The 23,260-nt window shown below is 44.0% G+C and overlaps 2 protein-coding genes across 4 annotated transcripts; both read right to left on the bottom strand.

The window, feature by feature from the left end:
- Positions 1 to 10,293: 10,293 nt before the first annotated feature.
- On the bottom strand, positions 10,294 to 20,016 carry smek1 (SMEK homolog 1, suppressor of mek1 (Dictyostelium)). Of its 3 annotated transcripts, none has more exons than XM_034579863.1 (15): positions 18,871 to 19,012; positions 18,615 to 18,670; positions 18,423 to 18,521; positions 17,666 to 18,283; positions 16,626 to 16,703; positions 16,417 to 16,533; positions 15,010 to 15,126; positions 14,725 to 14,856; positions 14,342 to 14,444; positions 14,084 to 14,242; positions 13,813 to 13,982; positions 12,854 to 12,993; positions 12,016 to 12,206; positions 11,583 to 11,794; positions 10,294 to 11,492 (listed from the first exon to the last, which is right to left on the bottom strand). In XM_034579863.1, exons 1-15 carry the CDS (start codon positions 19,010 to 19,012, stop codon positions 11,364 to 11,366), a joined length of 2,463 nt encoding a protein of 820 aa, XP_034435754.1. In that variant the 3' UTR covers positions 10,294 to 11,363. The 3 variants fall into 3 exon arrangements, with proteins under 3 accessions (XP_034435754.1, XP_034435752.1, XP_034435753.1); XM_034579862.1 differs by having other exon boundaries at positions 10,403 to 11,492; positions 12,854 to 12,996; positions 18,871 to 20,016; XM_034579861.1 differs by having other exon boundaries at positions 12,854 to 12,996; positions 14,084 to 14,444; positions 18,871 to 19,994.
- Positions 20,017 to 20,246: 230 nt separating this feature from the next.
- On the bottom strand, positions 20,247 to 23,214 carry erh (ERH mRNA splicing and mitosis factor). Its single transcript, XM_034580183.1, has 4 exons — positions 23,068 to 23,214; positions 22,543 to 22,630; positions 21,583 to 21,703; positions 20,247 to 21,475 (listed from the first exon to the last, which is right to left on the bottom strand). Exons 1-4 carry the CDS (start codon positions 23,068 to 23,070, stop codon positions 21,373 to 21,375), a joined length of 315 nt encoding a protein of 104 aa, XP_034436074.1. The 5' UTR covers positions 23,071 to 23,214; the 3' UTR covers positions 20,247 to 21,372.
- Positions 23,215 to 23,260: the final 46 nt, after the last annotated feature.

Here is a 23,260-nt window from a genome sequence, read left to right on the forward strand (position 1 = left end):
TAAATCACAGGAGCGTAACTAGGCGGTCTCATTTTGAAGGCTCCTTAAAATGCAGCCAACAAATGCATCCGTCCATCTGCGTGAAACAAAACCATTTTTTTTATAAACTGTGCACACAACGTTTTTTAATCAAGTAACTTTCTCACGATAACACAACCTCGTGTTACAATGGTAACTTTCAAGTACAGAATAATGAGTTTATATGAGCATAGTATGACAGTATCCTCACACCAGCTAACACTGGATTATACAGCGTCTCTGAAACAGATCCAGTAACTCCAGGGTCCGTTTTCCGCTGCTAGATGTATGACTTGAACCACATGTTTTTTTTGGCTCTCTGCCATTACTAACTGTGAAGGTAGTGTCCTTCTTTTCCTCGGGTGGATTTTTCGATTCTCAGTGTGATCTGCGGTTCTCACAACTCCTCACAAACACAATAAGGCCTTGAATTACTCAATATCAAGTCATTTTAGGAGTAGTCAGGAGTATATAATAAAACATTCATTTAAAACTCGTAAATAAATCGTTAAACATGATCTGGACCAGGATAAGCAGGATAAGCACGGATGGATGAATGGAACTTATTGTAAAAATAAGGAATGAATGTAAGGCCCACATATGAATTTCACATGAGGTCAGAGGTCAGGAACAATAGCACTGGGTAATTACAACCCTAAGGAAATTTAAATCAAGACTTTAAGAGCATCAAACACTCTGTTTCAAAGGCATCTGATTAAATACCTCTACCTACCACTGCCTGGATGAGAGGTTAAACAAAATGCACTCTTTGAAAACTGCACAAGAGGTAAATACATTTCTAAAACTCTTAAAGCCAAGTTGTGCCACTACCACAAGTGTGAATTATTGAGGCTGGTTGAATGCAAGAGGTTGTAAGAGGTTCGGTGCATATTTGTCTGTCTACCACAGAGCAAGAGAAAATCCACAATGTCCGGAGCCAAGCTTTTCATATCTTTCCAGAAGGAGTTTTAGGGGCCGTTTTCTGGACCCGTCCCAAAACCTTCTCAGCACCGGTCGGGTTTATACCCCACCTGACAAACATGACCACCCAGCAGGCCAGCGACATTCACAGTGAGTCGTTTCAGCCCATTAGCCAGCACCAGCTCCTCATGCCGCGGCACCTCGTGAGTGACATGCCCAGCGGCTCCAGGATTTAACTGAACCCCGACACCGCCGCCATCACCACCTCCTCTGCCTCGGCTGGAACAATAAAAGCTTGGTACTGTAACGGGAAGAGGAAACACGGCTCCCCCTGTGGATTATTTCCTGCTGTTATTCCTGCTTCTATTACACATAAATTCACACCCGAAATCAAGGCTGATGATATGACGAAGGGAAACAGCTCACATCCTCTAGTATGGGGTATTTATATGTGTGTGTGTGTGTGTGAGAGAGAAAGAACTAGATCTCTGAAATCAAATCAGTTAATCCATAAGACTTAGTGAACATTTGTGTTAAATTTGGAAGGGTGCTCTCGAAGTGTTCTGAAAATAACACGTTCACAAGGCAAAGAAGGGGTTTGAGAGGTCACAGTGACCTTGACCTTTGACCTCCAACTTCTAATAAGGTCATCCCTAAGTCCAAGTGAATGTTTGTGCCATTTGTAATGAAATTAGCCTTGTGTGTTCCTGAGATGTTGCGTTCACAAAAACGTGCTTCGTAAGGTCACCATGACCTTGACATTTGTGCCAGATGTAATGAAATTCTCTTTGAGTGAGAACATGAGGTCAATTAATATTTAATATCTATTAAACTCCATAATTTGACCACGTCTTGGACAGCACTGTGGACAGTATCATAGGGTTAATTTCTTACACTCCACAGCCTGAACTTCTGAACTCACACTGATCCAAGGTCAGAGTTAAACCACAAAGGAGCCGTCACACAGGATCTCTAAACTCACAGTCCTCCTGTCCCAGGTTGGCCCCAGAGCTCAGGGGACAGATCTACAGCGATGCTAAACCAACATCTCCCTGGTCTCGGGTCAGAAATGGAACACAAGGGAGCAGACGGGGCTACGGTCTGATTTTGGCCTGTGGCAGACACTTTTCACTGGAAGTTTATTTTTCTTCAGAGTCATAGCGCTCACATGCAATCAAAACATCCTTGTACACACTGTCGCTGCACATGCTCACTTTCAAACATAAACACATATCTCGGTGATTAACAGGGAAATTCCTTGGACTCTCATTTGCAGCATTGTGCCTGAATCACGTACAGTCCCTGACACTGGGCTTATTTATACTTCTTCCCCGAAAAATCTGACAAAGGAGCCTTCACTACAACAATCTGTACAATCTCTTTCCTTCCGCTACCCTCCTCTGACCTTCTCTGAAGTGTCAAATGTTTTTTCGGGAACGTGTTTTTCTCAGAAGAGTTCGCCCTTCGCTCGCTGACCATCTGGATGGTCGAATGGATAGTCGTCTCAAAGGTCAAGGCAGCCACGATGTACCGTGACCCTGTCAATATCAGCGCTGCACTTATCTGTAATGGAAGACACTTTGTGAGGCCGACGGTCAGGTGGGGGGTCGTGGGCCGGGTGTTATGCGCAAGTATGTGTGGTCATTTGTGGGAGTGGTGACTGTGCTCAAATGATCTAAGTGTGATACGGATGGATCACAGCCAGGACCGCGTCCTTGAAGCGCTCATTGGATCGAGGGTGCGTCTGCCAAATGCGTGCTGGCTCGAGTACGCTACGAGAGGCTAAGTAAGTGTGTCGCCTGGCTCTGGGAACTATTACACCCCGAGTCCTTGACACACTGACTAACTAAGTAACACAGGAGGAGCGGAGCCTATAAAAAGCCGTGTTGGAAATGAAAGCAGGGACTGTCCTCCCCGTAGGTAGCTGTGATAGCACAGACGCTCCAGCGCTGGAGCCAGATAATAATGAAATGCTGGTGTCAGACAGGAGACAGGGGAAAGAATCAGGCCCGTGGAACAGTGGGCTAATAATAGCAGCTGAAACTGTGCTATTCCCACAACTGGCTGAGGAAATATCATCACACTTACACACACACAGACACACACACGTGGACTCAGACTGACACACACAGGCAGGCTTGGCACAAAGTTTGAACAGTAACCTGATCAAGCGACCGCAAAAACCAAAGCAATCAGGAATCAAAGCAGATCCAGCATGCGTACAGTGTGTGCATGTGTGCGTGCATGTGTGCGTGCAGTGTGTGCACGTGTGAGTGCATGTGCCGTACAAATGTGAGCGTGTGCAGGATGGGCGTGTGCGCGGCGAGGAGAGGGAGCGGGCAGAGATAAATGGAAGCAGAGTTCGGTGGAAACCACTTTTCCCTCCATAAAGCGGAGGAGCTCATGCCTCTGATGTGCCCCACCAGAGAGGAAAGAGGGCCTTTCATTCAGCGAGAGGAGATCTGTCTCTTCTCCTCTTGCCCCTCATCCGCCCCCCCTCATCCCCCAAGAGAGGGAGAGCATCTGAAGCCCATTCTCTCCTCCCCTCTACCCGCAAATATAACAACGTCTCTCCGCGCGACAAGACGAAAGGCTTCTTGCTCCTAATTGTAGCCAGCCGTCACGGAGACTAAAGAGGTGAGGAGATCTGGGGAGGAAAGAGGGAGAGAGGAGAGGAGAAAGGAGTCGGGGCAGAGGAAGAGGAGTCAAAGCAGGGGGAGAAGAAAGGAAGAAAATGAAAGATGTGTTTGTTCAGTACCACAGGCTGACACATCTCTCTTATCTCTTGCCCAGTCAAACCATATGCCCCGAGGCCACAGGGGGAGGGAGGGAGGGAAGGGGGGGAGAAAGATGAGGTGTAAGTGTGTGAGCGGGAGGGGGGAGGGGGGGCTAGGGGTCGATTAAAACACATCTCTGTACAGGATGCAGAGAAATCATAACAGAGGCACATGTGCGGCGTACTGCGGGTCAGAGTTACTCGAGTTCAGCCAGCGATGGAAACAGAAAATATAAAGATGAATAAGAAGGGGAGAGCGTGACGAGCGGACAGATACATGGCGACGCACTGACCTGAAGCAAAGAGGCTTCTGCCCGTGACCCTCCCGCCGCCCGCAGCGTCCCAGTCGCCCGTTGACCACACACGCCGCCTGGCACGGCTCGGACACCAGACGCCACACGACACGGAGCCGCCGTCAAAGCCTCAGACACTCCAGCTGCGGGAGGCTGCGTTGAAAGAGGAAGAAGAGGAGGGGGAGAGAGAGAAAAAAAAAAGAAAAGAAAAACAGATTTGATTAAACAGACATTTACACTCTGGAGACACAAATTGAGGCTGTCAAACACCATTTTCACTGCTACTGTATTTGGGGGGAAAGTTGTGTTTGGTTAGTTTTGTGTTACCTAAAGGCTGCCAAGACGTGAACAAATGCTCAGGGTTGATTTGTTGAGTTGAATACAGTAAAATGCAGTATCCTGACTGTGTGTGCATGTGTGTGTGTGTGTGTGTGAGAGAGGGACAGACTGGTGCCACATGTTCAACTCCCGCTGAACCATACGTCCGATCCCCCTGTTTATTGACTGGAAGCCGATACCTTTAAGGGCTTCATTCATGCTACATTACGTGAGGTAAATTCAATAGCCCAGGCATCGTGGCTCTGGTCATTCACCTTCTTGCCCTGGGTGACTTTTACATGTTGGATATCTGCCTCTCTCATGAAATCTCTCCCTCACAGAAGCCATTGTGTTTCCCAGCGCTCTGCTGCTCTGCTGCTCTGCTGCTCGGCCTCATTCCTCGAAACAGGCACCTCCGGCTCGGGCCACTGTATACGTGCCCAGAGGGGCGGTGAAGTTGGTTTTATTTTATTCAGTGTGAGTTTTACGCGCTTTTAATAGACGCAGAAATTTATGCCGGTGGGGATTTTTATCTGCGAGATTCCAACGTGTGACTCCACATTACTGGAGCACCATTAAATTTAAACTCCTGGAAAGTACGCGGCTTCTAGGAATAGATCCAAGTGTGTGTGTGTGTGTGTGAAAGGCAGTGTGTACAGCTATCTGCAGCTCGTGGTGTGGATTTACAGCATGCCTCCAGAGCATACTTCCAACCCATCACACACACACACACACATGCACACACACACACACACACCCCTGGGTGCGGAAGGTGCGCTCTTTATCACTGTGACATTTCCATTTAAAACGCAGCCCAAGAGCTCTCACACTCACATCCATGTTTCCTGTGCCCCATGCTGCGGCACAATACTGACCACTTAACATTTAGCAATGGCAGATCAGCCCCTAAATTCTTCCACTTCCCAACGCTGCCATGGGAAAGCTCATTATTTATCTTTGATTTAGAGCAACGAGAGTTATGAGGGGACCGCGGCCTGCTACCGAGAAACAAAAGAGGCACGGGGGCTCACTGCTGGTTTATGGCGCGCGCTGACCAGCGGTTGTATCTGCTCTGAACTTTACTGCTGAGCTGCACTGGATGAAAGTTATGAACAGAGTGTGAGTGGTTCTCATTCCCCCCCCCCCCTCAGACCTTTTGCAAGATAAATGTGATGATTAAAGGGATGATGAAGATAAAAACATGTTTGTCCTGCATGGAATTATATTGATTCACCTTCCATCTCTTAAGACCTTTGAAAATCCATCACATGAAAGACTCTCAGAGAGAAACATCACTTATATCTGCATTACTGATTAAGCAACTGAACTGAGTTTTTTTCATTAAAAGCAGGTAACTTTTACTTTCAAGAGGCATATTCAAGAACCTCTTTTGCTTGACAAACAACCAGATATCTGTTATCCAACTCATTGTGTCAGATCCCAGGTCAGCTTGGTTGTAATGTAGAGGTCAGGGATGCCAGGTCATTTTGGTAAATCGTTTTTTTCCCCCGCATGGGACCAAGACGGCGAGGGATCCCAGAGCATCAAGAGACACTGGAAATTGTCAATAGTTCCAGTTCAGTTCCTCTTGTTTTCTTTTTCCTGCTGCAAATAGATCAAGTTCAAACCATCACTGACTGGTTTTAATGGTGTGGCTCATCTGTGTTTATACTGTGAACAGAACTACATTGTTAAAAGGTTGTGAATTGACATGATTAGGTGCATCTGGGTGAAAGAACAGTTTTAATGCTGGCACACCGAACATTTATGCTTTTGATGATGTTTTTGTAGACATTATGGGACATTTGGGACATTGGCAGTGGTATATTTTGAGTTCTGGGCTGTTTTGGGGCTGGTTTTGTCTGGAAACCTTGGTCATAAAGGTTAGAAACCAGTTTGCAGAGGGGACATAGTTTGAGGAAAATACTCAAAATGCATCAAACAGCAGTTCTGTATTGACAGACCTTGGTCATAAGAAGTTGGCATCAAGCAATAATACTTTCAAAAACAAAAAAGTATTTCTACAGGGTTGAGGCCATTCTCTATAAGACTGGTCTTACACACACACACATATTTAGGATCCATTGGATATCAAGGCCTGGAAACCCTGGTCTGGAGCCATAAAGCTCTGGAACCACTGGGTGAGGCCTGAGTTTAAAGTGGATTTACTTTTAAGAGGGGACATGTTTTGAGGAAAACACACAAAACACATCAAACAGCAGTTCTGTATATATACAGGTCCTGGTCATATGAGGTTGGTTTCCAGTAGTTATGACTTTTAAACCAAGGAATAGGCTTACTTGATGGTTGGGGCCAATCTCTATAGGACTGATCTTACACAAACACAGTGAGGATCCAGTGGATATCAAGGCCTGGAAACCCGGGTCTGGAGCCATAATGATTGGAAACTACTGGATGAGGCCTTTCTGTGTAGACAGGTCCTGGTCATAAGAAGTTGGTTTCTAGAAGTTATGACTTTTAAACCCCCAAAATAAGTCGAACTTGATGGTTGGGGCCAATCTCTGTAGGCCTGGTCTTACACACGCACACATTTAGGATCCAGTGGAGATCATGATGTCAGTCTGGAGGCTGCAGGTTTAACCTCTTAACTTAATTCATCTGTCAGCCATCAATCCAGGGAGCCACATAAAAGGGGAGCTCATGAAAACTGTGTCGGACTTCTGTTCGTGACTGTATCTCACCTCCGCCTTAATGAAAACCACATGTGACGGACTTTTTCCTCTCTCTCTCTCCTCCGACGGACGCTGACCCGGACCCGGGGGCGTCCTGGGCCCGCGGACCCACCCGGGGGTCTCTTGTCGTCGGCCGGCCCGCCGCCCTGATGTCCATCACCTCGGGGAGCTCCAGGGTTTGAACGCGGTGATTAATCACACGCACACGGCGGCGGATCACCTCCATTAACGCGCCGGGGGACGTCGGGGGGCTCCTGCGGACACAGAGAGCACTTTGTGCCGGGGAAACACGGGTCATTGTCCGCCACGACGCCCGGGCCTGGCGGGGGGGCGTGCGTGGACCATGTGCGGGTGTTTTGACAAACTCAGCTGGGCTTCCACACTTCCGGTTTCATTTCCTGGTTTGGTTACCAGGGTTACATGGCATTAGAATAACAGATCACTTCACTGAAAAAATATGAAAATCAAACTTTAACTGTAAACAAATATTTTCAGTGGATTAGAACCCAACAGGCCTCTAATGAGTTTTCAGATCTTCTGCAGATGCATGTCCACACATGGTCTCTACCGCCCCCTATAGGTGGTCTCGGTGTACTGTAGACATAACAAGTACATGGGATTTCACACAAAAGAAAATCACTCATGAGAAACTACAAAGATCAATATTTATCCTTGAGGTATTTATATGTGTGTTTTTCCTCTTTAAAAAAATTATAGAAAGTCAATATGGTTGTAATAAAGCTGCTTTTCTCACCTTTTAAGTTTATTATAAAGGGAATAAAAGATAAATATAATATTGGCAGCGTGTTACGCAGACATGTCTCGTTTTCAGGAGTTCGTGTATTATTTTAATTAGAATAGAAAAAGACATTATAACAACACTGTAAACTATTTAAAATACAATCATATTAATGCTCCTCTAACATAAAAACACATATTCAGGGTTCTCTTAGGAATAAAATAAAAACCATGTGTTCTTTGTGCTGAGGTAAAGTTTTCAAGAGTAGGAAACAAATCTTTGTATCTTGGTGTGACGGGTGAATTTCACGTGTAAAGAAATAACGATTCAATTACATTTTATTTGTGTAGCACCAAATCATAATAAACAATATCTCAAGGTACTTTGTATAGAAGGTCAAGACCTTAATAATGATAGAGAAACTCAACAGGTCCCATAATGAGCAGCACTTTGGCGACTGTGGAGACAAGAAACTCCCTCATTAACAGGAAGAAACCTCTAGAACCAGACTCAGTGTGGGTGACCGGTAGAATGTGAAGCAAATAGCATATTGGGGCAAGAATGGCACTCACCAAAGTTTTCTAAGGCCAAGCTGCACCAAACTGCACACACTCAATGTCAGTTCTCTGAATATGCTTATTTTTATTATCAGGATCGATGAATTACTTCCTAGGAAATCAGGGAAAATATAGTTTTTGCATAATCATGCCAACACGCAAATAAACAGCAATGAAAACATAACCCTGGTCTAAGATAGATAGATAGATAGATGGATAGATGGATAGATAGATAGATAGATAGACAGAAAGATAGACAGATAGAGAGATAGAGATATATAGAGAGCTATAGATACTTGTGTCACTGATGCTTGCCATGTCCGATCATGGTTGTTTCTAATGGAAATATTCATACAACACAGTGTAATCATAGATTGGTGCATCATGCTTTTATTTAAAATGTCTGGATGTGTATGGATCTACTGATGTGATCAATCCAGAGACAGATGATATCTGGCAGACTGGACGCTCATGGAGGGGAGCCAATCAAGAGAGCTGTCAAAGAGGCTTTTCATGGGGCCCCGCGGGAAGCTGGACAGAAGTGTCCCCCGGCGGAGACTCTTCAGCCTGGCAGACATACAGGCGGGCAGAGCCGGGTGAGCGCCTTGGCACTGGAAGTGGAGCCGGCATTCTGGTGGAGCAGTGGCTGGCACCAGCAGCAAGAGAGGCAGATCACACAACACACACACACACAAACACACACACTTGCTGAGGAGCAAACAGAGGCTGGCAGGGAGGGCTGCTCTTGAAAAGCTGCTGTTGTCTGGAGATGGCTTTCATGTGAATGGGAGCCTTAATAGGCGTTGTGTGACGGCTCTCGTCGCACGCTGAGCGCCGAGTGATCCTCTTCTGTCAGGTTTTAATTAATAAACAATGTTTGAAGGCCACAATGCACTTGGAGGGACAACACAGTGACTCCTTGGTGGCCTCGACGCTGTTTGTTTTTGAGTCGAACTCAAACACCCACTGAGGTGACCACATAAGCTGGGAGGTGCTGACATTCATCATATTTTCCCTCTTTGAAAAAAACAAAGATTGACCAGAGTGCCGTGGCTCAGTTTTGATACTGGGAGTATGGACTGGTAAAAGTATGTTAACTATAACCTCCTCATACTAAATAATGCCACAAGAAAAAAATAATACTTGATCACAAATCTGGCAAAGAGCATCTCACAGCTGAGGTCACTCTGAAGCAGCTTTTTGGGATCAAATGAACAATCTGAACAGATTACTTTATTTTTTGTGGCACGTATTTTAACACTTAATGTCCCACTAACGGTCAAGCCAAGATGATCAGTCTGCCGTAAAACTGCCCACTGATCAAAAGATACCCTTCAGCCTTTGCGACACCAAAATAAAAAGAACTGTCATATAATGGCACCGTAAGAATTGCACCAAACCAGTAATAATAAAAGTAACTGATGGTTCAAGAGAAAACCTTGAATATTTACAGTGTAAACCCATTTTGATATTATACAGATTTAACGTAACACTTGCTTGTCTCTTAAAACTTATTATATGGAGTAAGAGTGCCACCTGGTGGACTGTAAAGATGTCAGTGACTGACTCCCAGGCTTTTCAAAATAATGGCCTTTTTTCGACCCTCAAAAGAACTTTAAATGAGAAAGGCATCAAATAAAAAACACAAAACACCAAATAGATAGTTGACTTTATATCCAGCCAACTGCATGGTTTCACAGAACTACTTGATCATAGAAAATACCGACATTGTTCCATCCTGGAGAATCAAATGTTCATAAAAAGAAAAGAGCAGTTTTCCAAGTCACTGCTCAAATGTTTCCTGTTTGACAGAAGAATTACAGGCTTCAGTTTTAACATTGTGATGTTTTGTGGAACCATGTTAAACCTGGTCATTGTGTGACTGATGCAGTGTCAACCCGACAAAGGAAACCACTGGTTAAAGTAAAAGGCAGCAGACAAACACTTGAGTTATTAGGACAAAGGGCAGTAGGACGACTTACAGCAAAGATCATTTTAATGGTCCCAAATATTCTGAACAACTAAGTGTACACTCATGGAAAAGGAAAAAAAATGAGAAGATATGACAAAATTCATCACATCTAGAATTCCACTCAATCTTTAATCAAGACGGGATTACAAATTCTCCAAAAAATCTGCAGTTTCAAAGGGCAAAAAGGGTAAAACTAGCTCACCTACTGAGGTCTTTAAAAACCTGTTCAAGTGTGACTGAAAACGTCCTGAACATTTAAAGGCAGGTCTTTTTTGTTATCATTTACAAAAAACAGGAGAAAGACAGAGACAAATAGAGAAAAAAATAAAAAAATAAGGAAAAACTGAAACTGCTGGCTTTTTTCTAGTCAGAAAGAACGTCCGCTGAGGAACAACGACACTGATGACATCATCAAACGACAACAAGGACAGCTCTTTGCCACATGCCGCCTCCCGTCTGGTCCTATATACTAACTTAAAAAAAAGGGGGGTGGGGGGCAGAAAGCAAACAGACGAAGAAGAGAGCAGAGGAGAAAAGAAGTAAGAAAGGATTCTGGGGAGAGGGGGGGTGGGGTGCGAGTTGTGGTTCTGGGTCTGAATTGGCCGACCCGTCTGGGCCACTGTGATGTCCTTCCCTGAGTGGGGGGCGGGGGGGGGGGGCAGTGGGTTATGGTCCGAGCCTGTGAGCTCTCTGGGGCTTCATTCTGCTTGTACTTGTTTTGTGTGTGGTCTTTTCCTCCAGTTGCTGAGTTGTTAAAGTCCAACATGTTTTGTACTGTCCGAGTCCGAACTTTCCCCCCCAACTTTCACTGGCCTGTTCCACTTTTCAGACTTTTTTTTTTTTTTTTTTTACCCACTCCTGGTCTCCCGATTGGCACTTGTATGAACGAGTCTTGGGGCTAAACTGAGGAGGCTCCAAATCCATTCACAGTCTGCTCCTCTGTGGGCCGCCCGCTGACGGAGAGGGGCGGTTTGCATTCATTCATTCAATTTGTTTACAAGTTTGATCATTCTTGTGTAAAGTCTATGCACTGAAACTGTCTGAGCAGAGCACAAGCTGAGACGGCGATGCTTCTTTTAGGAGCTCAGTTTGGACTTCTTCGAAGGGGGCAGGGGTTCCCCTTTACTGTCCGCATCTTCCTCCTCCTCCTCTTCCTCCTCGTCGTCGTCATCATCAGGATAATCAACCAGTCCCACTAAACCTCCCTGAGGAAGACAAGACACAGAATAAGTCCATTCATCTTTCATGCTTTCATTAAACTAATCTGAAATTATGCAATTTTTGCTGATATGTACCTTTGTGGTTACGGTTGTGTTGGGGGGTGAGCTGCGCACTCCTGAGCCCGGAGACCCCGGTGATCCCGGAGAACCTGGGTTCAGCGAGGCAGATGAGGGGGGGCTGGATAGGCTGGTTTTAGTTGAGCCAGAGAAGGAGAGTTTGAAGCTGGGATTCTGTCGACCTGACAAGCTCGACTTCCCCAGAACTTCTTTGTCGTCTGGGTCTTTCACTGTGGTCAGAGAGGGAGAAGACAAGAGACACAATTTTTATTTGCTATAAGCTTTAGACTCTGGCTTTCCTATAATCTTGCCTTGTCTCTTTCCTAATGGAATCCCGATGCAAACACGTAATGTCAGACATCAAGTCTTCCCTGATCTTTTCTTCTTACTTCTTTTTGAGTAAAAAAAAAAAAAAAATCTACAGTGGAAAAAACTGCTTTCCAATACGTACATTTCTTTCTCTCCATGAATTTGCTTATAGGTTCCATGAGGTCTTCCTCGCTCTTCATCTTGTCAGAGGGAGGAACCACCGCCTCACCGTCCTCCAGGTCGTCCTCATCTGTGTTGAACCACATCTCCTCTTCATCCTCCAGCGTCCGTGCATCACGACGGAAGCGATGGTTCCGCAGGATGGAGCGCATGCTGCAGAGGACAATGCACAGCTTAGTGGTTAAAACAGAAAATACACTTATATTCATGTGTAAAATATCCTAAAATGTACTCTTATGACCCTGGTTATAAGAGTTATTACTTGTGACTTTAGTGCATAGGTATAGTATATTAGCTATACACATGTGCTGTGTAGCCAATCCATTCATTAATTCTGATGTCACTGTTGCCCTACAGAGGTATGATGTATTACAGCTGAGGGTATTTCAACCGTGAACTAAAGGTCGGTGAAGAGCTGCTACAAGATCAAGATGAACTTCAACGATTCCTGAGAACTGCAAATGATTAACAAGAATCAGAAGCAGTGTCAAGCTAAAAAATACACATTGACATGTAAGTGGTATATTGCTCCATCTAAGCAGTTATTAACAGAGGGCTCGTTGTGTTAAACTGAGAAACCGGTAACACAACATTTGCTTTTATACAGTCAGTGCAGTGACTGTATCCACACTAACTTACTTACACTAAAAAACTGAGACTGAAAGAAGACACTTCACTTTACTACTTCCTTTTATTTGGAGACACACCCTCAGACAGAGGATTGTCTCACCCTTTAAATCATCAGTGACAGTGTAATAGTAGTTGTAATAGTAGTAGTGTTGCAGCCTCGGTTTTCTCACCTATCCAGTTTGGGGTTGTCTTGTCTCTCTCGCTGCTGTTCATACCGCAGCTTCAGGCCCTTGAACGTCTGGACGTAGTCGACGTCTTCCAGAGCTTTCCAGTAGTTCTCAACTATATGAGCTGTGAGAGACTTCACATCCTCCTAGGAGCAATGGGAGAGAGAGAGAGGGACAGAGAGAGGAACGAGTGTAGTGACGCAGCAGCAGAGAGGGAAATGTGGGTAAAAGTATGAAAGGGATGAAAAAGATGATGGTAGTTGAGAGTGTAGAGCAGAGGAGGAATGAAGGATGGAGGAAATGAGCGAAAGAGGGGGAGATCAAACCAAACAAGTTAAACACAATCAATAAAATGTTACGTTTCACAAGTTTTCACTTTTGAGGATGTTGTTTAATGAGATTTATGAAGATCTAACCAGAAATTATATAAGGAAATAAACATAGAAAAACAAATAACCCTGTCAGTTCATATTTAGAATGAGTGCAATTTTAATCAAACATAAAATTGTATGTACCGCTGCTTGCTTGATATTCAGAATAACTCATCATTTGCAAAAATGGAAAATCGTAGAAACAAATACAGGACTGACTTTAAAAGGTTCTATGTTACACAGGTTTGACGAGAAGCTCAACTAGCAACAGAACAGGAAAGAAAATCCGCAACAGGAAAAACAACTAAGGCAGAATTGATGGAGCAGCAACAACGATGCTAAGGTTTGATGGTGAAAAGCAAACTTCTGTGGCTCTGAGGTTTAACTGTCAATAACAATAAATCATGTTCCCATCTGAGATTTACTGTCAGATGTTTATATGTGAAACATTTTCCTTTGGGTTTTGAAGCTTTTTCTGATATATTAAAATGAAAAATTGGCACAAAGGTCACTGTAATCATCACAGGCTTTAGGCAGAAAAAAATTATTCTGTAAAGAGTGAAATGAAAGCCAGGTTCAGGCAATACTCACCACACGGACATACTCAAACATCTCAATGATTGCCGAGTTCATGAGATTGTAGCGGGATCCATTGTTGAGGAAGGCCTTGATGACGGGCTCAAAAAGAAAGTTCCTCATGATGTAGCGATTGTAGAATTCATCCTTCAGACCAATGATCCTCCGCATGAAGCGCAGGGCACCTGGTTATACGGACATAGAGATCAATATTGAGCTCCAAACTTTTTCACGTGGTGGGTCTGCCTGAGTTGGCAGGAACTAAGAGTTAAAGCTGTGGACTCACATAGGGCCAGGAACGCGTGCTGAGACGCAGTGAGCACCAGAACCCTCCTGAGAATGTCCTTGTTGATGATATAGTTCTTGATGTGATAGGTGTGATGCTCCACACAGAACGTCAACAGCTCCAGAATCAACGCCAGCAACTGGGATGTTTGAAAGTCATCTGAACATAAAAGAAAGATGGTAACTAAGTACATACTTGTTGACAAAGTTTGAACAATAAAAAACCCGTCACACATGTATCCAAACAGATGTTCAATACCTTTGCTGGGTTTTTCCTCCGTGGTGTTGGCCAGTAGTGGAGCCGAGAGGACGTGCATACAGTGCTTGTAGAAGAAGCTCAGGAACTCTGTCTTCTCAGTTTTCTGGGAAAAGAAGAAAAGATAGACACAAACATTTTGATTTACTAGAGAGTAACTTGATTCGCAGAAAAATGTAGATTATCCGGTTTGGATATATTAATTTTTATCCTGATTTTGACTACAGTATCTGAACTGTGGTCAATTAACCCAATATCGACTCGGATCACATTCTTCTACTTTGTACATATAGACGTGACTGTGGGACTTCCATTTACACCTCGTGGATTCTCTGCGTCTTCAATTTTGAAATTACAGGACCAATAGATTCAGAATGCAAACTCACATTTGCCGTAGCCAGCATATTCTCTGGGTCCACCAGAGTCCTTAGCAGGCCCATCAGCTGCACCGCCCCCCCCAGTTCGGGGTCTGTGTCACAGATCATGTGTTCAATGATCAGGTTGATCAGGAGGATGTCCTGATGGGGCAACAAATGATCATTAGTGACAGAACACCTCTTTATCCTGAATGCATATCTTGCTCATATGTCAATATCAAAACACTGGATGCTTGATAACACTATGCTAAAATGCTGGAGAAGATGCCCGTCTAATTTTGTTCATGTACTTACATCATCATTCTGCTGAGATTCCTGCATGACGAACTCTCGTACCATGGAGGGGTTGTACTCCACCAGATAAGAGAAGATATCTGTGGCTGCCCCACGCACCTGAACGTCATCCATTCCCTGTTTTGAAAACAAAATGGGCACAGACACAATTGTCAAAAGGGACCCTGGATCAGTTTGTTTCACCTTCAGATTATTATTTCTTTCTTCTTTGTTTATGTCTACGAGTGAGTCAAAACCAGTGAGAAATGGGTATTACTCTCACAAATGCTTGTAAGTCCAACAGTGTACACGTGTTAGAAGTAACAAGTACACACTTCAACTAGGGTATGCGTCCATCATCTACTTACTATTAGATTCTTAGTTTGTTTAGATGTTTTACCCTGACCTGCATTTGTTGTTAATTACTAGGTAAAATATTTCCAAACTTTGATCAAACAGGATTATCGCTACTGTAGAGTACGTAAAGGAATCAACTGCATAAAGGCTAAATCATTTTGTCTGGGGAAAAAGTGTATTTGTCTTCTGTAGGCTTTGATCATAAAAGCAAAGATTTCAGCTTAAAAGTAAAACTGGGACTGAAAATGTCAAAAATAAAAACAAAATAAAAACCCTTGTAATGCACTTAATGTGTTTGGGGTTTTTAACAACTTGTTGTAACTGTTGGGTTTGTGGAAACTATAAATCAAAACTGAATAAGCTGTGAATAAAGTCGACCATTGTGGTGTTCAGCATGTGACACAATCTGTCTACACTTGAATTTGAGAGTGAATTCTGCTGATCTGTGACCAGTAATATGAAAGATCCTTTAATGAAACGTGGTGAATACTAAAAAAACACCATTTTCTTGTTATAACCTGACACGCTAACAGCTCAAAGACGACAAATAGCATGTGCATGGCAAATGTGTCACCAAAACCATGTCACCCTGCAGCTACTGGAACTTATACATGCCCGATGTATGGCAAGCTTTAAGGTTTAATCCTATAAAGACAAAACTAATATTTGGTTTGTTTTATGAGTTCGCGCGACTTGCTATAGAAAAAATGCCATGTCATGTCTAAAGCTGTAACAGAAATGCCCTTTAACTTGAACGCAAAACAAGAGCTGCACACAAAAATATGCAAATCACATAACTGGCTCCTTAGTCACAACACAGTTGAATAAAATACCACAGAGTCTGATTTTGCTTCCTCCGCAGGGTGTTTTTTTTTCTGTGCACAACCCCGGACAACAAAATAGCTTGTATGAAACAGATGCACAGTTTTAAATACATACTGTCAACACCTCTAATCTTTTAGCTTTAACATTCATGCATGCATGCATAAAGGGGTCAAAAACACCAAATTCCTTGTATGTCTAAGCACTGCACAACAAACACAATTCCAATTTTGAGAGGGCTGCACTCACCAGTATGACCTCTAGTGCAGGTAAAATGCCCATGTTTGACAATGTCTTGAAGAAGGCGTCTCTGTTTTGAGGTTGTAACGTTTGTGAGAATGCACAGAATTCTTTTAGGAAGTTCACCTGTAAGACAAACAAACACGGCTCCATGAATTAAAAGGACAAGGAGAAACATGCAAATAACTTGACAGGTAATCGGTCAGGACGTGGCATACCAGCTCGTGTCTTTTGTCGTCATCAGTAGCCTCATCTGTTAGCTGTGCAAAGAGGTCTGTCAGAAACTTCTCATCGTCCTGGCAGCAAAATAAAAGAGGAGATGAGCATCAAGTCGGGATGTATTTTTTAAATAAAAAGGTTAGTGTTCTACGGCTAGTTGTTCACTCAACCAAATTCATTACAGCAAAGTAATTTCGAAAATAATCAGGAAACAAATGAAGCACTCACCATATTTACACAAAACTGATTTAAAAGCACAATTATAGTGCAACATAATTTGTTGTTATAAACACCTTTTACATTCAATATACAACCAGAAATAAAATACACACATTTATTTACCGTTATGTCTAAACTACTGCAGTTTACATTTAGAAAATGTGCTGTATATAGATGAAAGCTTATGCACGTTAAATGCTTTGAACTGAAAACTGAGTAGCATTCAGGGTTATCTATGATCCAGTATATCAAGTGTTATTTTAAATAGTTAATTTTGGCTTAATAAAACTGCAGCTTCTTGGTGAGGAAGGTCTGTATCAGTTTGTGTTTGACTTTACAACTTCACATAGCCCAGTGTACCAGAGTCAACAGCGTGCCCGTTTCCTCTACCACAGCATAACTGATTTACACAACACTTCTCCGTCTCTATGGAGACGGCCATACATAAACACTGCTGAGTTGACACAGTACAAAAACACAAAGGTCACATGACCATAAAAGACTAGCAGACAAACTCAGACTGGGTAAAGCACAATCAGCCAAAAATGAAACCTTTGTACAATCCTACAATTACTGTAATTTACAGTTATCACTGCATAAACACTGTTTTCAAATGATATTCTCTTATGTGTGCATTCCGATGTTATGACAGGATTGTCTGGAAAGGTTCTTCTTACTGAGGTTGTATAAATGTGTATCAAATGCCTTTGCTTTGAGTAAAAATGTCTCAGTTAAAATGTGGGGCATACACACAACTAAGTAAAAACACTGGTGACAAATACATTTCACTGGCAACACATGTAATGTCTGCCTCTCTCACCTGTAGCATGCCCACAATCTCCACCTTGTTGAAGAAGATGAAGGAGTGCAGGGTGGACAGCATGTTTTCCTCAAATACAGAGGGCGTGGGCAGCACCATGTCCTGAATATACTGCACCCGATATGTCTGGTGTATTTTCTGACGCAGTTCGGGATCAGAGATGGGGATCACCTCCTTAAAGCGAGCTGTCTTAGTGAGAAACTCTCGATGCCGCCGTGGCTGCGGGAGCGCCGGGTCAAACTCCAGACAACCAATGACGTCCATGATGCACTCTTCAGAGAACATAACCTCAAAGAGTGCCGTGCGATTGAGCAGGAAGATGCCTTTGATGATTTCGTAGAGGTGGTGCAGTCCCTCTCGATTCTCTAAATCCTCACACACGCGGAACAGTTCCAGGATTTTGCGAATGTAGCCCTCGTTCTCCACGGCAAGTGCCAGTTTCTCGCGCCGCAGTGGCGATGGGAGTGAGGAGGCCACCATCTCGGCGAGGTCCTCCAAGCGGTTCAGTTCACATGGGGGCAACTCTAGACCCGGCGACGACATGTCATCGAAGCGCTCCTCCTCAGACTCGTCCACTACATCCTGGGTGATGTCCACTGACGGGTCTTTCCCCTGCACCTGAACGGCGAGACAAACAGAGAACGTAAGTACTGTAGTTGCAGACACCAGCAACAGAACCACCCACCACATATAATATTAAATGCACACGCAGACGGAGCAGACAAACACACTCCCACGCACAGAGAAGGGCACTTACCTGGCATATTTTCTCCCAGATTTCATCACAGCCAGCCTTCTCTTGGAAGCTGAGCGCCAGATCGTAGTTCTCTGCCTCCGACCACACTATCAACGTGTCCTTTTGAAGAGGAAAAACAAAAGCCACTTTACAATCAGAGAAGGGAAATCCACGTCTTACACGCTGCGGCCGTTGACAACACACAACACTTACCTGCTGTTTCTGGTAAGCTGTGTTTGGGTTGATTTTGGACTCCAGCAGTAGGGAACCTGTCAGGTTGAAAAGGAGATAGCCCATGAGTGTTATTATGAACAGGGCTTAAACGAGGAGGATGGGTTGTGGTGTGTGTTGCATACAAATGAGCGTTGCATCAGTGGTTACAACTGAGGAACACATGTGGAAGTCATTGTTGACATAATGACCCACAACTCCAGCTGATTGACTGACACACGGCGGGCTGATCACGTACCATCGCTCTCTGCTCGCACCAGCAGGGACGTGCCTTTCAATCGCTCCACATAAGCCGAGGAGACGTGTCCGGTCCCGCGGTCATCCCACTGTCTGTCCTCGTTGAGGGTGTAGACTTTGACTCGTCGGCGAGTGTCCGTCATCCTGGCAGGTGGTGGTGGTGGCCGGTATCCCCCTCCCGGACCTTCCTTCTCGGCTTTGTCTCAGGGATGTCCGCCTCGCCTAGTAACACCACAACTTCACTTTTTTCCCTCGTTCTCCTCTACAATGCAGCGCTGGGCTCGTCCGCTCGAGTGTTCAACCAGCCCGAGCTTATTCCAAAGTCCGGGGACGAGGAACCAGGAAACGTCCCCCGCAGTCACAACTACGATATGTTTATTTTTTTCTGCCCCTCGGGCCGTTTTAAACTTATCTCGCGCAGGAGACTCGCGGACCGTTGCAGCGAGCTAACGACGGACCCGTTTACGGTGCGGAGGGCATTGGCGTTTGCTAACGTGTTAATAGTCAAAACAACGGCTGGCAGACATTACAAACCCCCGCCCCCCCCCAACACACCGCCGAGGGAGCGGTACTCACAATAAACTCGGCTCCAACGACCGCTGGTTCCCCAGAAGCACCCAGCCTGCCCGTTAGTACAGCCTGTACGCTGGAGGGCAGCGTTAGCTAGGTGCGTTAGCTAGCACGGCTACCGAGTTAGCTTGCGCTGCTAGCTGCCTACGCTCCACATGTCCTGGCGATCAAAACAACAACACAAAGCACACGACGGGCAGAGCCGCGCACCGGTAACATTATTTTCACACCCGCGGACACCGTGTTCACTACCCGCGCCGCTGTTTCCCCCCCAATTGTGTCTGAATAATACGTCCAAGCTAGCTAGCCGTTAGCCGCTATTTCTGCCCCAAGTGTTCCGCCATGTTCTGGCTCGGGGCCGCGGAGAGACCACCCTCTCCGTACCGGTATCCGTGCATCCCGAACAGTCGTGCGAGCCAACAAAGTGCTGCCGCGCGGTTACTCCGAGGTTACGCCCGACGCTACAGCGCTATTTGCCATTCATTCCCGACGGCTCAGATAATTGCTAGCTGGTCCCCCCCCCGTGAGTAGTCAGCCATCTTGGGTCCCTTCACAGTCAGTACGGGGTTTCCAGCACAGCAACAACAGGGCAGCCCGCCACATTTAAAGAGACAGTAACACGCCGAGTCTCGATTTCTGGCTCCGGCAACATCCAACATTGTTCAAAACTATAAATTTAATAAAACTTACCATCCAGTCCTCGTGTGCATGATACACAACAAACTGTTTGCCATGTACGTGCATTCACATCTCATGCACAAGCAAGTGAAATCTGGATTTTAAACAGGAACATGGTGGGAGACACTGGTCAGAAAACAATAGTTTATTTTATTTGAATCAAACTTAAACAACAACAGGGGTAGTTGAAATCTATGCAAAACAAAACAAAAGCATTTTACAAAATGATCGTAGGCTATGGTAACAATAACAAGAAATATGGAAGAAAAGAAACAGTCTGTGATCAGTTAAGTTACTAGTCGAGTATGTGGACAGTTACTGGTTAAAAAAATACATCACCTGCATTAAAAATCCACTGCATGTTCAAAATCCAACCGCCCAGAAAGGGTTTATATTAAAAAAACAAAAAAAACATGTCATAAGTAATAAGTAAAACTGAAATCACACTACTAACATTTGATGATCACAAAGTTTTTTTCCCCCCATCTAGCCTGTGGAGCACTTCTCCAGTCAGGGATCCCTCTCCATCAATAAGTTAGTCCCTGCAGATAGTAGTGGGCGATCTTCCAAATAATCATATCATGAATTTCATTTTTGACACAAGATCACAATGGTTTGTTCTGTGATAACCGTCTCTTTCCGGAACTTGTTAGGTGGGGTTGTAAACTATTGACATGTTCCTTTGCTTCCTTTAAAGTTAGTTGAATCAATTTGTTGTATTACCTCCAGAAGACCCAGCTGTTGCCTGTCAAAGTTTACAGATGTTTGTGCGTAGGTGAACTACCGCCACACTACAAATGTCCAGTCGTTTGCTAGCATACGTTAAAACAGTTCATGAATGGGACCATACGTGATATAATAGTAGAGCCATCTCGTAGCCGTTGGTTTGTAAACATTGCATGGATCAATGTTGTTAGGGTAGAGCAAGAGTACATCGACATCTTAAGATGGATCATAATATAAATCGTTAGATCGCCTACTCCAACCTGCAGCCATCATCACCTCTATCCTCTTGATGTAACAGACATCTGTATGCTGCCGAGCACAACTCCATTTCATATAAAGCCCAAATGTCCCACATTACTCAATTTTTGAAACCAGAACCTTTTCCAATGTATAGTATAACGTGAAAACCCACCCCTTATCAAACTGACAATGTTGTCCATATACACAGATCCATAAGATGCTGTGGAAATGTAGTGCAGTGTAAACTCCTTCCAGGTGTGTGTAGCAGGACAACCTGTCACTGACGCCTTTACTTTGCCGCCTGCTGAGCCTGACGTCGCAGCAGGACATAAATCTTCTCCTTGATCCAGTCTTTGTTGTATGGTTGGTATGTCTGGGTGTCAGCTCTGTACCTGTTTGGAAATTTAAAACGATCTGTTTACTGGAAGTGATCAACACACCCAATGCAAACATGGTGTTCATTCAAATACTGGCGGTACGCAGAAAAGAGCAAACTTACACAAGACAGCTAAGATCGGCCAAGTCGTCGATGAAGTCAAACAGCTGACTGATGTCATAAGTGATGGATGGACTGTTTGGATTCATCCTCTTCAGATGCTCTTCATACATTTTGCACACACCTGGATGAGGGGTGCAGAACAAAGGGAACAGATTCAAAAACCGTTCCCAACAGTGTGCATCAAAACAAAATGGCGAACAGCAGGGAGTAAGGAGAGTAAATTCACGCTAGGCTCACACAGATACAATTTTAATTCAAAACCATGTTTTAAAATGAAAACAATCTCCATTAGGCATTTTAACTCATCACACACACTTAATATAATACACTTACCCTTGTCATCTATTATTAGACGTATTAGAAGGCATCTACGTTGCTACACACATCCCAAATGTGAAATATAATGTAAAACGTTATGTTTGAAGCATTTGTATGATACTGAATGAGCCTGAGGCCCAAAGGAGACACGGCCTTTTCTGTCAGGGCTCACATCCTTTGGCTTGAGGAGATCCGTTTGGCAAACTCCTTATCATCTTTAAAATCTCTCTTAAAGACACATTTTTATTTACCGGCTTTCTTCTAGTTTTGAACTTCTCATCTATTCAAAACATTTTATAATGTTTTATTTAATCTTGTTCTTGCTGTTTTCTCACGTGTAACATTTTCCTTTTTCTGCATCTGTGGTGTGATCTTCAAATTTGCTCCTAAATAGTTTATCATTTGCTTTTCAACTGTTTGCCTTCAATTTTCCTTTTTAACCTGTAAAGCACCTTGTAACTGTGTTTTGAAAGGTGCCATATACATAGTTTATTATTACTAGAACCTCAGTTGTGACATTATGCCATTACTCTGCTTAAAGCTAAATGAGGACTATTAAATAACAGATTAAACCAAATGTAATGACACAGAAGCAAAAGAGATTTAGGAATGAAAAGCACTTTAAAGCATCTGCAGACTCACCTTCCATACATTCATTCACCGACTCATAGTCAGCGTATGTGCGGCCCTCTGGTCTCTTGGTGGGTTGGACGAGCAAAATTGTGTGCGACTGTAAAAAAAACAATTAACAACGTTTAATTCACACCATCACGACACACATCTGTGCTACTCCAAACACAAAGAGATGTGCAGGCGATGCTGAGTTTTTGTGCCTCTAAACACACAGATTTTCAACCAGGAGGTAAACGCTAGTTATTTAGCAACATCTCACCCACTGAAACGTAACGTAAGTGAATGAAAATTCACAAATATCCGACAAACTTTATTCATTTACAGACTCGACGGGCAAAGACGCGTTCACTGGGACCTCATGTTGAAACCTGGTGATTATAGCGGAGGAACAAATGGGAGAAAATCCATGTTTGACGGAGTAGTAGACATTAGCATCGGAGCTTGTTAGCTTAGCTGCGCTGGATTAAAAAGCTGCTAACGTGGCTACTACGGGGCTTTTTCCTCCTATTCAATCGTAAAACAGAACAAACTCACCATGTTTGTATTGACCGGAGACAGTTTCTACGTATTCGAGATGGAAAACTGCACAAAATTCGCAGTTTGTTGCTTCACAATCCCCCGTGCGATGCAGCTGTTTGTGCAGAAATATTCACGGGAAATGAAATACGTCTGCTTCCGGTTGTAGAGTGAAGGGGCTTCAAAATAAAGTTCTGGTTTCAAAATAAAG

The sequence above is a fragment of the Hippoglossus hippoglossus genome, chromosome 24 (assembly GCF_009819705.1).
Source record: "Hippoglossus hippoglossus isolate fHipHip1 chromosome 24, fHipHip1.pri, whole genome shotgun sequence".
Taxonomy (NCBI): Eukaryota; Metazoa; Chordata; class Actinopteri; order Pleuronectiformes; family Pleuronectidae; genus Hippoglossus; species Hippoglossus hippoglossus.